The sequence below is a fragment of the Rattus norvegicus genome, chromosome 2 (assembly GCF_021556685.1).
Source record: "Rattus norvegicus strain SHRSP/BbbUtx chromosome 2, alternate assembly SHRSP_T2T, whole genome shotgun sequence".
In the NCBI taxonomy this organism is placed as follows: Eukaryota; Metazoa; Chordata; class Mammalia; order Rodentia; family Muridae; genus Rattus; species Rattus norvegicus.
The window spans coordinates 126,027,692-126,046,205 of record NC_141535.1 but is presented as its reverse complement, the minus strand read 5'-3'; the positions used below and the strand labels follow the sequence as shown (position 1 = coordinate 126,046,205).

At 39.5% G+C, this 18,514-nt stretch overlaps 1 protein-coding gene across 8 annotated transcripts in view; it reads right to left on the bottom strand.

Annotated features, from left to right (window-relative positions):
• C2h4orf33 (similar to human chromosome 4 open reading frame 33) overlaps positions 1-18,514 on the bottom strand; it is a 77,181-nt gene that overhangs the window by 47,367 nt on the left and 11,300 nt on the right. For 4 of the 8 annotated variants that reach the window (XR_015665297.1, XR_015665298.1, XM_087626331.1 and 1 more), the window contains exons 5-7: positions 10,321-10,372; positions 10,032-10,231; positions 1,207-1,358 (exon numbers count right to left, since the gene is read on the bottom strand). Coding sequence is in view for 6 of the 8 variants with exons in the window: in XM_087626331.1 (XP_087482457.1) it covers positions 1,253-1,358; positions 10,032-10,231; positions 10,321-10,372 (358 nt within the window). In the remaining 2 variants the exon portion in view is untranslated. Of the gene's footprint in view, positions 1-861; positions 1,359-10,031; positions 10,232-10,320; positions 10,373-18,514 lie in introns of those variants that run through there. The other 4 variants (XM_087626322.1, NM_001009707.1, XM_087626317.1 and 1 more) reach the window with 2 other exon arrangements.

Sequence of the window (18,514 nt, the reverse complement as noted above, 5' to 3'; positions counted from 1 at the left end):
CTTTCTCCAAAGTTCTGAAACTTTCATTGTAGAACCCTTTCACCACCTCAGCAAGATATGATGACTAATCTCACTGTCAGCTTGAGTGGAGTTAGAATAATCTAGGAGCTGTACTCATCAATATGTCAATGTGAGTGTTTTTAAAAAGGATTGAGAATGAAAAGCAAATCCAGAATGAGTTCTGCATCATTCCATGGGATGGGGTTCCAGGGTTGAATGAAAATGAGAAAGTAAGCTGAGCATACCATTCATCTGTAGACACACATGACCAGTCACCTCACATTCCTGTTGCCATGTTTTCCCCATTATGATGGAGTGTATCCAGCACTGTGAGCCAATATAAAACCTTCCTTCACCAACTTGCTTCTGCCAATTATCTTTTAACTACAATGAGAAAACTAATAACACACAGGCTTGTTCCTAAATATTCTTTTTGCTTAGAGTGGGATTGCTTTCCTGATATCTCAGCAGGCTGGTTGGTGGGGTGTGGAAAATCTGTAATTTTTGTATGTATTCTGACTGTGTTTGTGCCACTTGGCTGAATTTGTTTATCAGATCTAAAAGTCTTCTAGTTTAAACTCAAGTAGCTATAGCTATCTGAATTGCAACAAGTGTGTTACTAGTCTTATTCTGGAACATGTTTGATAAGCCTCTGAAAATAGAGTTCATTCTGCAGCTGTTGGTGGAACACTCTGCATCTGTGTCTGGTTGTTCTGTGGTACAGTTTCACTCTTAGACTCCTTTTGTTCAGTTTTTGTCTGCATGACCCAAATATGTGAGAGGAGTGATTTATTATATTGGGAACTACCTTCAACAAAGATTGTTTGACACTTCAAAATCAAATGGTGAATTCTGACATCATTTTTAACAACATTAATAAAATATCATTTATTTGTAAGTAAAAGTATCAACTCCATTTCCTTAATTCAAGATTATTTCATTTCTTCCAACACAGTAAAAATATCTAGTTAGATAACTCTTCTATCTTGATGCCTTAGCAGATAGAGATGGTCTCATCAATTAAAATAAATTATTGTTTTGTACTGATTTCAAGGGTAGAGAGGATATTTAAGTAAAAATTATTTTATGTTACACAGAGTTTCTATTTCTTTGTTCACCATATACAATTTGCCACAGAGGCACAACATTTCAGTGATCTCTGTTAAAATTGTTATTGAAATGTGTATATGTATCTTATTAGATTACCTTAAAAGATACAGAGGAGAAATGACTGACACTTTTGGTTATACTCCTATATATCGGATTTCTCTATCAGCCACAGGTCTGATTCTGGCTGCTTCCACTCTTCTCCAAGCAGTGTGTTAAAACTGAAAGGCTTGAAATATTCTAGACGATGGCTAAAAGTAAAGAAAAGAAGAAACCGAAATGAACTATGCCTTTGTGAATCAGTGGTCCAATAAAGCTATTTGTCTTCTCACGCTGGTGGTAGTACAACATTCTATTTTAAGAAATAACAAATGTTAAATGTATTTTCTAAGTACAATTTTCTCATTGAAGCTATCAAATACTCAGTTCTGAAAACATTCATCCATATTTCAAAGCAGTCATCTTCAGTTCTGCACACAGTCCCTCACAGCTCAAAGGAAAAATAAATATCAGCTCTCAAGGAACTCAGTAAACTGCTAAGGAAACATGAGGACCTGAATTCAATCCTCACAGCATGCGTAAAAATGCCAGAGTACACAATTGTAATCCTAGTCCAGGAACACAGACACAAAATGAGACCTGTGGCTCATTGGCCAGCCAGCCTACTCTCATTGGTAAGCTCCAAGCCAATGAGAGACCCAGTCTGAAATGAGGTGGACAATCTTTCAGAAGAATGACACATGAAGGTATCTTCTGGACTCTATTTGCATGTACAAGAATGTACACACAAAAAAAATCAATCTAACTCATTCTAGCTGTAAACAAATCATAAGCTTTTATATTCAAACTTTGAAAGTCTTGATTCAATTTAAAAGACAAATTTGTGGGTTGGGGATTTAGCTCAGCGGTAGAGCGCTTGCCTAGCAAGCGCAAGGCCCTGGGTTCAGTCCCAAGCTCCGGAAAAAAAAAAAAAAAAAAAAGGAGACACCGCCGGAACCTGAAAGAAACAGACCGGATAAACAGTTCTCTGCACCCAAATCCCGTGGGAGGGAGAGCTAAACCTTCAGAGAGGCAGACAAGCCTGGGAAACCAGAAGAGACTGCTCCCTGCACACACATCTCGGACGCCAGAGGAAAAAGCCAAAGACCATCTGGAACCCTGGTGCACTGAAGCTCCCGGAAGGGGCGGCACAGGTCTTCCTGGTTGCGGCCGCTGCAGAGAGGCCCTGGGCAGCACCCCACGAGCGAACCTGAGCCTCGGGACCACAGGTAAGACCAAATTTTCTGCTGCAAGAAAGCTGCCTGGTGAGCTTGGGACACACGGAAGCAGAATTTCTCTAGGACCGGGCACGTTCTGTGTTTACCGGAAGTCCCACACCCGCAGATCCCGGCCCGCAGCAGCTCTCTGCTCCCAGACCCGGTGAGAGAGAGACCCAACCGCCTGGTCAGGTGGGCACTCCTGAGGCTGCAGAGCGGAAGAGACCACCAACACTGCACACCCCTGCCCACATCCCTGGCCCAAGAGGAAACTGTATAAGGCCGCTGGGCTCCCGTGGGGGAGGGCCCAGGAGCGGCAGGACACCTGCCTGAGACACATCCGGAACCTGAAAGAAACAGACCGGATAAACAGTTCTCTGCACCCAAATCCCGTGGGAGGGAGAGCTAAACCTTCAGAGAGGCAGACAAGCCTGGGAAACCAGAAGAGACTGTTCCCTGCACACACATCTCGGACGCCAGAGGAAAAAGCCAAAGACCATCTGGAACCCTGGTGCACTGAAGCTCCCGGAAGGGGCGGCACAGGTCTTCCTGGTTGCTGCCGCTGCAGAGAGCCCGTGGGCAGCACCCCACGAGCGAACTTGAGCCTCAGGACCACAGGTAAGACCAAATTTTCTGCTGCAAGAAAGCTGCCTGGTGAACTCAAGACACAGGCCCACAGGAACAGCTGAAGACCTGTAGATAGGAAAAACTACACGCCCGAAAGCAGAACACTCTGTCCCCATAACTGACTGAAAGAGAGGAAAACAGGTCTACAGCACTCCTGACACACAGGCGTATAGGACAGTCTAGCCACTGTCAGAAATAGCAGAACAAAGTAACACTAGAGATAATCTGATGGCGAGAGGCAAGCGCAGGAACCCAAGCAACAGAAACCAAAACTACATGCCATCATCGGAGCCCAATTCTCCCACCAAAACAAACATGGAATATCAAAACACACCAGAAAAGCAAGATCTAGTTTCAAAATCATATTTGATCATGATGCTGGAGGACTTCAAGAAAGAAATGAACACACTTAGGGAAACACACGAAAACATTAATAAACAAGTAGAAGCCTACAGAGAGGAATCGCAAAAATCCCTGAAAGAATTCCAGGAAAACACAATCAAACACTTGAAGGAATTAAAAATGGAAATAGAAGCAATCAAGAAAGAACACATGGAAACAACCCTGGATATAGAAAACCAAAAGAAGAGACAAGGAGCTGTAGATACAAGCTTCACCAACAGAATACAAGAGATGGAAGAGAGAATCTCAGGAGCAGAAGATTCCATAGAAATCATTGACTCAACTGTCAAAGATAATGTAAAGCGGAAAAAGCTACTGGTCCAAAACATACAGGAAATCCAGGACTCAATGAGAAGATCAAACCTAAGGATAATAGGTATAGAAGAGAGTGAAGACTCCCAGCTCAAAGGACCAGTAAATATCTTCAACAAAATCATAGAAGAAAACTTCCCTAACCTAAAAAAAGAGATACCCATAGACATACAAGAAGCCTACAGAAGTCCAAATAGATTGGACCAGAAAAGAAACACCTCCCGTCACATAATTGTCAAAACACCAAACGCACAAAATAAAGAAAGAATATTAAAAGCAGTAAGGGAAAAAGGTCAAGTAACATATAAAGGGAGACCTATCAGAATCACACCAGACTTCTCGCCAGAAACTATGAAGGCCAGAAGATCCTGGACTGATGTCATACAGACCCTAAGAGAACACAAATGCCAGCCCAGGTTACTGTATCCAGCAAAACTCTCAATTAACATAGATGGAGAAACCAAGATATTCCATGACAAAACCAAATTTACACAATATCTTTCTACAAATCCAGCACAACAAAGGATAATAAATGGTAAAGCCCAACATAAGGAGGCAAGCTATACCCTAGAAGAAGCAAGAAACTAATCGTCTTGGCAACAAAACAAAGAGAATGTAAGCACACAAACATAACCTCACATCCAAATATGAATATAAAGGGAAACAATAATCACTATTCCTTAATATCTCTCAATATCAATGGCCTCAACTCCCCAATAAAAAGACATAGATTAACAAATTGGATACGCAATGAGGACCCTGCATTCTGCTGCCTACAGGAAACACACCTCAGAGACAAAGACAGACACTACCTCAAAGTGAAAGGCTGGAAAACAACTTTCCAAGCAAATGGTCAGAAGAAGCAAGCTGGAGTAGCCATTCTAATATCAAACAAAATCAATTTCCAAATAAAAGTCATCAAAAAAGATAAGGAAGGACACTTCATATTCATCAAAGGAAAAATCCACCAAGATGAACTCTCAATCCTAAATATCTATGCCCCAAATACAAGGGCACCTACATACGTAAAAGAAACCTTACTAAAGCTCAAAACACACATTGCACCTCACACAATAATAGTGGGGGATTTCAACACCCCACTCTCATCAATGGACAGATCATGGAAACAAAAATTAAACAGTGATGTCGACAGACTAAGAGAAGTCATGAGTCAAATGGACTTAACGGATATTTATAGAACATTCTATCCTAAAGCAAAAGGATATACCTTCTTCTCAGCTCCTCATGGTACTTTCTCCAAAATTGACCATATAATTGGTCAAAAAACGGGCCTCAACAGGTACAGAAAGATAGAAATAATCCCATGCGTGCTATCGGACCACCACGGCCTAAAACTGGTCTTCAATAACAATAAGGGAAGAATGCCCACATATACGTGGAAATTGAATAATGCTCTACTCAATGATAACCTGGTCAAGGAAGAAGTAAAGAAAGAAATTAAAAACTTTTTAGAATTTAATGAAAATGAAGATACAACATACTCAAACTTATGGGACACATTGAAAGCTGTGCTAAGAGGAAAACTCATAGCGCTGAGTGCCTGCAGAAAGAAACAGGAAAGAGCATATGTCAGCAGCTTGACAGCACACCTAAAAGCTCTAGAAGAAAAAGAAGCAAATACACCCAGGAGGAATAGAAGGCAGGAAATAATCAAACTCAGAGCTGAAATCAACCAAGTAGAAACAAAAAGGACCATAGAAAGAATCAACAGAACCAAAAGTTGGTTCTTTGAGAAAATCAACAAGATAGATAAACCCTTAGCCAGACTAACGAGAGGACACAGAGTGTGCGTCCAAATTAACAAAATCAGAAATGAAAAGGGAGACATAACTACAGATTCAGAGGAAATTCAAAAAATCATCAGATCTTACTATAAAAACCTATATTCAACAAAATTTAAAAATCTTCAGGAAATGGACAATTTCCTAGACAGATACCAGGTATCGAAGTTAAATCAGGAACAGATAAACCAGTTAAACAACCCCATAACTCCTAAGGAAATAGAAGCAGTCATTAAAGGTCTCCCAACCAAAAAGAGCCCAGGTCCAGACGGGTTTAGTGCAGAATTCTATCAAACCTTCATAGAAGACCTCATAACAATGTTATCCAAACTATTCCACAAAATTGAAACAGATGGAGCCCTACCGAATTCCTTCTACGAAGCCACAATTACTCTTATATCTAAACCACACAAAGACACAACAAAGAAAGAGAACTTCAGACCAATTTCCCTTATGAATATCGACGCAAAAATACTCAATAAAATTCTGGCAAACCGAATTCAAGAGCACATCAAAACAATCATCCACCATGATCAAGTAGGCTTCATCCCAGGCATGCAGGGATGGTTTAATATACGGAAAACCATCACCGTGATCCATTATATAAACAAACTGAAAGAACAGAACCACATGATCATTTCATTAGATGCTGAGAAAGCATTTGACAAAATTCAACACCCCTTCATGATAAAAGTCCTGGAAAGAATAGGAATTCAAGGCCCATACCTAAACATAGTAAAAGCCATATACAGCAAACCAGTTGCTAACATTAAACTAAATGGAGAGAAACTTGAAGCAATCCCACTAAAATCAGGGACTAGACAAGGCTGCCCACTCTCTCCCTACTTATTCAATATAGTTCTTGAAGTTCTAGCCAGAGCAATCAGACAACAAAAGGAGAACAAGGGGATACAGATCGGAAAAGAAGAGGTCAAAATATCACTATTTGCAGATGACATGATAGTATATTTAAGTGATCCCAAAAGTTCCACCAGAGAACTACTAAAGCTGATAAACAACTTCAGCAAAGTGGCTGGGTATAAAATTAACTCAAATAAATCAGTTGCCTTCCTCCATACAAAAGAGAAACAAGCCGAGAAAGAAATTAGGGAAACGACACCCTTCATAATAGACCCAAATAATATAAAGTACCTCGGTGTGACTTTAACCAAGCAAGTAAAAGATCTGTACAATAAGAACTTCAAGACACTGAGGAAAGAAATTGAAGAAGACCTCAGAAGATGGAAAGATCTCCCATGCTCATGGATTGGCAGGATTAATATAGTAAAAATGGCCATTTTACCAAAAGCAATCTACAGATTCAATGCAATCCCCATCAAAATACCAATCCAATTCTTCAAAGAGTTAGACAGAACAATTTGCAAATTCATCTGGAATAACAAAAAACCCAGGATAGCTAAAGCTATCCTCAACAATAAAAGGACTTCAGGGGGAATCACTATCCCTGAACTCAAGCAGTATTACAGAGCAATAGTGATAAAAACTGCATGGTATTGGTACAGAGACAGACAGATAGACCAATGGAATAGAATTGAAGACCCAGAAATGAACCCACACACCTATGGTCACTTGATTTTTGACAAAGGAGCCAAAACCATCCAATGGAAAAAAGATAGCATTTTCAGCAAATGGTGCTGGTTCAACTGGAGGGCAACATGTAGAAGAATGCAGATCGATCCATGCTTATCACCCTGTACAAAGCTTAAGTCCAAGTGGATCAAGGACCTCCACATCAAACCAGACACACTCAAACTAATAGAAGAAAAACTAGGGAAACATCTGGAACACATGGGCACTGGAAAAAATTTCCTGAACAAAACACCAATGGCTTATGCTCTAAGATCAAGAATCGACAAATGGGATCTCATAAAACTGCAAAGCTTCTGTAAGGCAAAGGACACTGTGGTTAGGACAAAACGGCAACCAACAGATTGGGAAAAGATCTTTACCAATCCTACAACAGATAGAGGCCTTATATCCAAAATATACAAAGAACTCAAGAAGTTAGACCGCAGGGAAACAAATAACCCTATTAAAAAATGGGGTTCAGAGCTAAACAAAGAATTCACAGCTGAGGAATGCCGAATGGCTGAGAAACACCTAAAGAAATGTTCAACATCTTTAGTCATAAGGGAAATGCAAATCAAAACAACCCTGAGATTTCACCTCACACCAGTGCGATTGGCTAAGATCAAAAACTCAGGTGACAGCAGATGCTGGCGAGGATGTGGAGAAAGAGGAACACTCCTCCATTGTTGTTGGGATTGCAGACTGGTAAAACCATTCTGGAAATCAGTCTGGAGGTTCCTCAGAAAATTGGACATTGAACTGCCTGAGGATCCAGCTATACCGCTCTTGGGCATATACCCAAAAGATGCCTCAACATATAAAAAAGACACGTGCTCCACTATGTTCATCGCAGCCTTATTTATAATAGCCAGAAAATGGAAAGAACCCAGATGCCCTTCAACAGAGGAATGGATACAGAAAATGTGGTACATCTACACAATGGAATATTACTCAGCTATCAAAAACAACGAGTTTATGAAATTCGTAGGCAAATGGTTGGAACTGGAAAATATCATCCTGAGTGAGCTAACCCAATCACAGAAAGACATACATGGTATGCACTCATTGATAAGTGGCTATTAGCCCAAATGCTTGAATTACCCTAGATCCCTAGAACAAACGAAACTCAAGACGGATGATCAAAATGTGAATGCTTCACTCCTTCTTTAAATGAGGAAAAAGAATACCCTTGGCAGGGAAGGGAGAGGCAAAGATTAAAACAGAGACTGAAGGAACACCCATTCAGAGCCTGCCCCACATGTGGCCCATACATATACAGCCACCCAATTAGACAAGATGGATGAAGCAAAGAAGTGCAGACTGACAGGAGCCGGATGTAGATCGCTCCTGAGAGACACAGCCAGAATACAGCAAATACAGAGGCGAATTCCAGCAGCAAACCACTGAACTGAGAATAGGTCCCCTATTGAAGGAATCAGAGAAAGAACTGGAAGAGCTTGAAGGGGCTCGAGACCCCAAAAGTACAACAATGCTAAGCAACCAGAGCTTCCAGGGACTAAGCCACTACCTAAAGACTATACATGGACTGACCCTGGACTCTGACCCCATAGGTAGCAATGAATATCCTAGTAAGAGCACCAGTGGAAGGGGAAGCCCTGGGTCCTGCTAAGACTGAACCCCCAGTGAACTAGTCTATGGGGGGAGGGCGGCAATGGGGGGAGGGTTGGGAGGGGAACACCCATAAGGAAGGGGAGGGGGGAGGGGGATGTTTGCCCGGAAACCTGGAAAGGGAATAACACTCGAAATGTATATAAGAAATACTCAAGTTAATTAAAAAAAAAAAATATATATATATAAAAAAGACAAATTTGTGTTCTTTCTTTGCCAAAGAAAAGGAGACTACCATATGAGAGTGATGATCTTGTTTTCATTCCAAAAAGACCCTGAAGTGTTCTCTAGTAGCTTAGTGAGCAAAGGCTTCTGTAAAGCTCTGCGCTATAAGCTTCTGCCATGCTTCTACCTGCCATGGTTCCTGCTGTGTGTCTCTCAGTGGACTCAGTGTGGTCAGCACTGGGGAGTCAGGATGTTTAGCAGAGCCTGGCAGAGGCATCCTAGTTGGGACATCTCTGCCTTTTTGACCTTAGTCATTTTATCACAAGCAAGGTTGCCTTAAGGGACTAGTCCTTGAAGCAATGCGTGAAGCATTTAGAAGCCATCACCATGGCTATGTTGCTCTTAGAAAGTAGCTTAAGATGCCAAGAGAAAAGAAACTCAAATTAGATAAGTATTGAAGGTACCTTATCTTAAATTAAATTCTGCTGCCTCACAGGAACCATGACCTCTGACAACCATTCATAGGGCATAAACTCAAGAGCCCCACAGATAACATACCTGTTAAAGTAGATTCCCTAAGTCACACTGTCTCCATCATATAATTCATTCAGAATTACTTAGTCTAGATATCATTTGACAAATAAAAAGTCATTTTATCACAAGCAAGGTTACCTAGAAACATAGTTGATTCTCTTATTCTAATGAAGCAACTAAGAGAATAGAGACATGACTACTGTTTAAGTTCTTTAGTAACAAAGAAAACGGTTTATAATCCCTCTATCTCCACCACAAAAATAGATAGATCCCTCTGGCTATTTTATCTAGGAAAAGAATTGTAAGTTAACTTGAAGCCATACCAGTAAGAGCTGATATAGCACTACTAATTAGCTTTCTCATACAGTTATGAAAAACTGAGTGCTTTGCTGACAGTAATGAGATGGTCTACCCTGGTCAAAAGTTGAAGCTCCTAAGAGAACAAAAAGCTCTTATCATAGTAAAGAAATATATAATAAATTTTAAAAAGCTCTTATTATGTACTTAAATGTATGTTATCATCAAGCACCAAGTGTTACTGCTGCTGTACCAAGAACTCATTTCCCAAACTGCAGTTAGAACATACCTCCACTGATTTTCTACTTACAAGTCAGGATTTTGTCCTTGTTGCAGCTCAGGTTGTGGCACAGGGTAAAGCGCTTCATAAACTCTTTTATCATTTGATCCATGGATTGCAAATGAGTTAAATCGTGTCACTTTTGATGGAAAATAACTCCAAGGAAGAAAAGCTTCACCTTCCCAATGAGTCTCTCCTCTGGACACTTTGAATGATAATGCAAGCTCTTTCTATTAGAAATACAAAAGGAAAGTTCAAACATATGATTGATGCACCTGTTGTGCATTAAAATATTTTTTTCATATGTTTCTTTACTCACTTTCCAAACATTTCTTCTTCCAGAAAGTAAAAGAACTAAATGTTGTCCATGTCTGTTAAAATTAAGATTCCTCATGAGTGTTAGGGAAAAACATTATCTTTTTACCTTCTATTCTATCTGGAATGTGTGTCTTTCAGATAAATTTCCAAATAACTAAAAAGTGCAATATAATATTGGAAAACTACAGGGAGAGCCAGTGTGTCATATTACTTAGAAATGGCAACTATGAAATTACCATTTCATAAACCACTGCTGCCAAATCATAGCGTTTCACTGGCTAGCACCACTTATCATGTTCTTCACCCACTAGCAATCTCACTGCCCCTTCTTGTCAAAGTCTTTAGATAGGAAATTATACAAAATACTTCATTTGGTTAGAAAACACAATGTATGAGAGAAGGAACAGAGTGATAATCATAGTACTTGGAGTTTAAATAAAACAGCTGCAAAACTAAAGCAGCCCAAGGGAAGCTAGAGCCAATTTCCAAATCTTGATTTAACAGCTTAACCAAAGATTCTTTCTGTAAGAAAACTTCATCGGGACTCAGTAGTGAGGTAGGAAATGGAAAATACAGGTTGACCAAAGCTAGTCAACGAGGCACAGGCTTAAAGTTGTCACCATTTTTTTTCACATTGCTATCTTTGAACAGTCTGCCACCTGATTTCCAACTTTCTACCATTTCTTCAGGCACCAATGTCACATCTCCACAGACAAATATAACATACTCTCAAAAGGAATTCTAATGGGAATGAATTAGTGGGATTATCTGACTCAGTAAGAAACAAGATTGTGGGGGTTGGGGATTTAGCTCAGTGGTAGAGCGCTTGCCTAGCAAGCGCAAGGCCCTGGGTTCGGTCCCCAGCTCCGAAAAAAAGAACCAAAAAAAAAAAAAAAGAAAGAAAGAAAAAAAAAGAAACAAGTTTGTGTATATTTACAGAAAGTAAATTTTCTGCCTCTGGAAGTCTATCATACATTTCTACCCAGATAGATGGTCCTTTGTGAGCTTTTTGAGGAAGGATTTTTCTTCAGTAAAGTCCTCTAACAGAAGACAAGTAATACTTCCCATTTAACAATCCTCTGATTAATTTTATTGTTTTTATGAAGCTTTAGGAAGATCGTAGGATGTGTAAAACTTCTCACAAATTAAAACAGTGTTCTTGCTGCCTTCCTAGCTGTTAATGATCCAGTGCAAGAACTGACACCCTGAGGCCAAAAAAAAAAAAAAGTGATTCTTGATTATTAACTATCCTGATGTATATGAAACAAAACCATCCTGTAAATCTTAATTTTTTAAAAAATTGTACACACAATGGCTACCATGTAGTTTCTTAAGGAAAAAACTGTCTATTTTTCTATGTATCTAATATTAAAATTGTCACTTCATAAAAATAAACTGATACTACCTTATGAAAGAAAATGACAGAGGCCAGTGAAATGGCTCAGCACGCAGAGGAGCTTCCTGCTAAGCCTGATGTTCTGAGTTCAATTCCTTGAACCAACATGGTAGAAAGAGAGAATTTACTCCTGCAAATTGTACTCTGTTCTTCACATGTGAGCCATGGCACATATATACACATAAATATATATATACATACACCTATAACAAATGAATAAGTGCTTTTTAAAAATGAAAAAACAAAAAAGAAATCTATAGCTTAAATTGGGAATTTTGGCAAATCCAACTTCTTTGCTGTCTTTTACTCAAATTAGAAATGTTTGTCTTAGTTTTCTTTTTCAACTGTAAGGTGAAAGTTAGCAAATAGTTAAAATTTTCCTACTTTTCATGAATGTTTATAAGAACTAATCATAACTTTAAATAAAATGCTTTGTCGTGATAGTTGAAAGATAACATGAAAACATATCTAATTCTGATTTTAAAAAAATAACTGCAGGCCCGGTGTGGTGAGCATCTTCAGTCTGAACACTTGGGAGGCAAAGGTGGGTGATTTCTGTGTGCTCCAGGCTAACCAGGGCTGCATAGTGAGACCCTCACCAAAAAAAACTGCAAATAACTTCACTTTCCATGTTAGAGTTAGCATAAAACAAGCAATTAACACCTAACATAGGGGAAAAGACAGCTAAAGTTTTGTGTGAATTAACTGGGGCTCTCTTGTCACTTTAAAAAGGAACAAAGGCACTGATACTGGAAAATATTTAAGTGATGTCTAAAATAAATAATAGGCATATATAGAGATATTTCATGTATCAAAAGCATGCTACAATTTAGATAATAGATAAGCCTAAGTTTCCTTTTTACACCTACTTATGAAAAAACATTGGTCACTACATAAAGTTACCAAGTAAGTACTGAAAGTGGAAGAAATTCCAAGAAAGCTGGGCATAGTGGCTCACACCTTTACTCTCCATGAGTTCCAGACTTGTCAGAGCTATACAGTAAGACTTTGTCTCAAAAACAAACAAAAAAGGGGTTGGGGATTTAGCTCAGTGGTAGAGTGCTTGCCTAGCAACCACAAGGCCCTGGATTCGGTCCCCAGCTCCGAAAAAAAAAAAAAACAAAAAAAACAAACAAACAAAAATTTCAGGAGTAATATTTTCAATGTGAGACTTGGAAACTTTAGGTATGTTTAAATTAAATTAAGATTAAATTCTTAGCATTAAATGCAAAAATGGCATACAACGTGTTAGAAAGAATGTATGATAGCTAAATGAATAAATACATGAATACACAATTTTATAATATATAAAGTTTAATCATTCAAGAACCTAAAAGAAACATTTCTGTAAGGTAGTAGTAATTCAGTGTATCTTTATGTCTCTTTTTCTTTGAAAATAAATGTTTTCATGCTATATATTCTTATCATAGTTTCCTCTCTATCTCCTGGAATATCTTCCCATTCCTCACCCATCTAACTTCACACCTGGCTAAAATAAAACATAGGTACGCACAGACACACACTAAGAAAAAACACAAGAGGAGACCTCACCGCCTGGTCAGGTGGGCACTCCTGAGGCTGCAGAGCAGAAGAGACCACCAACACTGCCCACCACTGCCCACATCCCTGGCCCAAGAGGAAACTGTATACGGCCTCTACGGTTCCCGTAGAGGAGGGTTCAGGAGCAGCAGAACCGCTGCGTCTGAGACACCGCCAGAACCTGAAGAGACTGACCGGATAAACAGTTCTCTGCACCCAAATCCCGTGGAAGGGAGAGCTAAACCTTCAGAGAGGCAGACACGCCTGGGAAACCAGAAGAGACTGCACTCTGCACACATCTCTGAAGCCGGGGGAAAACACCAAACTCCATCTGGAACCCTGGTGCACAAAAGCTCCCGGAAAGGGCGGCGCAGATCTTCCTGGTTGCTGCCGCGGCAGAGAGATCATAAGCAACACCCCACCAGCAAACTTGAGCCTCAGGACCACAGGTAAGACCAACTTTTCTGCTGCAGGTGACCTGCCTGGTGAACTCCAGACACAGGCCCACAGGAACAGCTGAAGACCTGTAGATAGGAAAAACTACACGCCCGAAAGCAGAACACTCTGTCCCCATAAATGGCTGAAAGAAAACAGGAAAACAGGTCTACAGCACTCCTGATACACAGGCTTATAGGACAGTCTAGCCACTGTCAGAAATAGCAGAACAAAGTAACACTAGAGATAATCTGATGGCGAGAGGCAAGCGCAGGAACCCAAGCAACAGAAACCAAGACTACATGGCATCATCGGAGCCCAATTCTCCCACCAAAACAAACAAGGAATATCCAAACACACCAGAAAAGCAAGATCTAGTTTCAAAATCATATTTGATCATGATGCTGGAGGACTTCAAGAAAGATGTGAAGAACTCCCTTAGAGAAACACAGGAAAATATTAATAAACAAGTAGAAGCCTACAGAGAGGAATCACAAAAATCCCTGAAAGAATTCGAGGAAAACATAAATAAACAAGTAGAAGCCCATAGAGAGGAGTCACAAAAATCCCTGAAAGAATTCCAGGAAAACACAATCAAACAGTTGAGGGAATTAAAAATGGAAATAGAAGCAATCAAGAAAGAACACATGGAAACAACCCTGGATATAGAAAACCAAAGTAAGAGACAAGGAGCTGTAGATATGAGCTTCACCAACAAAATACAAGAGATGGAAGAGACAATCTCAGGAGCAGAAGATTCCATAGAAATCATTGACTCAACTGTCAAAGATAATGTAAAGCGGAAAAAGCTACTGGTCCAAAACATACAGGAAATCCAGGACTCAATGAGAAGATCAAACCTAAGGATAATAGGTATAGAAGAGAGTGAAGACTCCCAGCTCAAAGGACCAGTAAATATCTTCAACAAAATCATAGAAGAAAATTTCTCAAACCTAAAAAAAGAGATACCCATAGGCATAAAAGAACTCTACAGAAATCCAAGTAGATTGGACCAGAAAAGAAGCACCTCCCGACACATAACAGTCAAAACACCAAACGCACAAAATAAAGAAAGAATATTAAAAGCAGTAAGGGAAAAAGGTCAAGTAACATATAAAGGCCAACCTATCAGAATCACACCAGACTTCTCGCCAGAAACTATGAAGGCCAGAAGATCCTGGACAGATGTCATACAGACCCTAAGAGAATACAAATGCCAGCCCAGGTTACTGTATCCTGCAAAACTCTCAATTAACATAGATGGAGAAACCAAGATATTCCATGACAAAACCAAATTTACACAATATCTTTCTGCAAATCCACCACTGCAAAGGATAATAAATGGTAAAGCCCAACATAAGGAGGCAAGATATACCCTAGAAGAAGCAAGAAACTAATTGTCTAGCCAACAAAACAAAGAGAAGAAAAGCACACAAATATAACCTCATATCCAAATATGAATGTAACAGGAAGCCACAATCCCTATTCCTTAATATCTCTCAACATCAATGGCCTCAACTCCCCAATAAAAAGACATAGATTAACAATCTGGACACGCAAGGAGGACCCTGCATTCTGCTGCCTACAGGAAACACACCTCAGAGAAAAAGACAGACACTACCTCAGAGTGAAAGGCTGGAAAACAACTTTCCAAGCAAATGGTCGGAAGAAGCAAGCTGGAGTGGCCATTCTAATATCAAATAAAATCAATTTTCAACTAAAAGTCATCAAAAAAGATAAGGAAGGACACTTCATATTCATCAAAGGAAAAATTTACCAAGATGAACTCTCAATCCTAAATATCTATGCCCCAAACACAAGGGCACCTACATGCGTAAAAGAAACCTTACTGAAGCTCAAAACACACATTGCACCTCACACAATAATAGTAGGTGATTTCAACACCCCGCTCTCATCAATGGACAGATCATGGAAACAGAAATTAAACAGAGACGTAGACAGAATAAGAAAAGTCATGAGCCAAATGGACTTAACAGATATTTATAGAACATTCTATCCTAAAGCAACCGGATATACCTTCTTCTCAGCTCCTCATGGTACTTTCTCCAAAATTGACCATATACTTGGTCAAAAAACGGGCCTCAACAGGTACAGAAAGATAGAAATAATCCCATGCGTGCTATCGGACCACCACGGCCTAAAACTGGTCTTCAATAACAATAAGGGAAGAACGCCCACATATACGTGGAAATTGAACAATGCTCTACTCAATGATAACCTGGTCAAGGAAGAAATAAAGAAAGAAATTAAAGACTTTTTAGAATTTAATGAAAATGAAGATACAACATACCCAAACTTATGGGACACAATGAAAGCTGTGCTAAGAAGAAAACTCATAGCGCTGAGTGCCTGCAGAAAGAAACAGGAAAGAGCATATGTCAGCAGCTTGATAGCACACCTAAAAGCTCTAGAACAAAAAGAAGCAAATACACCCAGGAGGAGTAGAAGGCAGGAAATAATCAAACTCAGAGCTGAAATCAGCCAAGTAGAAACAAAAAGGACCATAGAATGAGTCAACAGAACCAAAAGTTGGTTCTTTGAGAAAATCAACAAGATAGATAAACCCTTAGCCAGACTAATGAGAGGACACAGAGAGTGTGTCCAAATTAACAAAATCAGAAATGAAAAGGGAGACATAACTACAGATTCAGAGGAAATTCAAAAAATCATCAGATCTTACTATAAAAGCCTATATTCAACAAAACTTGAAAATCTGCAGGAAATGGACAATTTCCTACACAGATACCAGGTACCGAAGTTAAATCAGGAACAGATTAAACCAGTTAAACAACCCCATAACTCCTAAGGAAATAGAAGCAGTCATTAAAGGTCTCCCAACCAAAAAGAGCCCAGGTCCAGACCGGTTTAGTGCAGAATTCTATCAAACCTTCATAGAAGACCTCATACCAATATTATCCAAACTATTCCACAAAATTGAAACAGATGGACCACTGCCGAATTCCTTCTATGAAGCCACAATTACTCTCATACCTAAACCACACAAAGACCCAACAAAGAAAGAGAACTTCAGACCAATTTCCCTTATGAATATCGACGCAAAAATACTCAATAAAATTCTGGCAAACCGAATCCAAGAGCACATCAAAACAATCATCCACCATGATCAAGTAGGCTTCATCCCAGGCATGCAGGGATGGTTTAATATACGGAAAACCATCAACGTGATCCATTATATAAACAAACTGAAAGATCAAAACCACATGATCATTTCATTAGATGCTGAGAAAGCATTTGACAAAATTCAACACCCCTTCATGATAAAAGTCCTGGAAAGAATAGGAATTCAAGGCCCATACCTAAACATAGTAAAAGCCATATATACCAAACCAGTTGCTACCATTAAACTAAATGGAGAGAAACTTGAAGCAATCCCACTAAAATCAGGGACTAGACAAGGCTGCCCACTCTCTCCCTACTTATTCAATATAGTTCTTGAAGTTCTAGCCTGAGCAATCAGACAACAAAAGGAGATCAAGGGGATACAGATCGGAAAAGAAGAAGTCAAAATATCACTATTTGCAGATGATATGATAGTATATTTAAGTGATCTCCAAAAGTTCCACCAGAGAACTACTAAAGCTGATAAACAACTTCAGCAAAGTGGCTGGGTATAAAATTAACTCAAATAAATCAGTAGCCTTCCTCTACACAAAAGAGAAACAAGCCAAGAAAGAAATTAGGGAAACGACACCCTCCATTATAGACCCAAATAATATAAAGTACCTCGGTGTGACTTTAACTAAGCAAGTAAAAGATCTGTACATTAAGAAGGTCAAGACTCCGAAGAAAGAAATTGAAGAAGACATCAGAAGATGGAAAGATCTCCCATGTTCATGGATTGGCAGGATTAATATAGTAAAAGTGGCCATTTTACCAAAAGCGATCTACAGATTCAATGCAATCCCCATCAAAATACCAATCCAATTCTTCAAAGAGTTAGACAGAACAATTTGCAAATTCATCTGGAATAACAAAAAACCCAGGATAGCTAAAACTATCCTCAATAATAAAAGGACTTCAGGGGGAATCACTATCCCTGAACTCAAGCAGTATTACAGAGCAATAGTGATAAAAACTGCATGGTATTGGTACAGAGACAGACAGATAGACCAATGGAACAGAATTGAAGACCCAGAAATGAACCCACACACCTATGGGTACTTGATTTTTGACAAAGGAGCCAAAACCATCCAATGGAAAAAAGACAGCATTTTCAGCAAATGGTGCTGGTCCAACTGGAGGTCAACATGTAGAAGAACACAGATCGATCCATGCTTATCACCCTGTACAAAGCTTAAGTCCAAGTGGATCAAGGACCTCCACATCAAACCAGATACACTCAAACTAATAGAAGAAAAAGTGGGGAAGCATCTGGAACACATGGGCACTGGAAAAAATTTCCTGAACAAAACACCAATGGCTTACGCTCTAAGATCAAGAATCGACAAATGGGATCTCATAAAACTGCAAAGCTTCTGTAAGGCAAAGGACACTGTGGTTAGGACAAAACGGCAACCAACAGATTGGGAAAAGAGCTTTACCAATCCTACAACAGATAGAGGCCTTATATCCAAAATATACAAAGAACTCAAGAAGTTACACCGCAGGGAGACAAATAACCCTATTAAAAATGGGGTTCAGGGGTTTGGGGATTTAGCTCAGTGGTAGAGCGCTTGCCTAGCAAACACAAGGCCCTGGGTTCGGTCCCCAGCTCCGAAAAAAAAATGGGGTTCAGAGCTAAACAAAGAATTCACAGCTGAGGAATGCCGAATGGCTGAGAAAC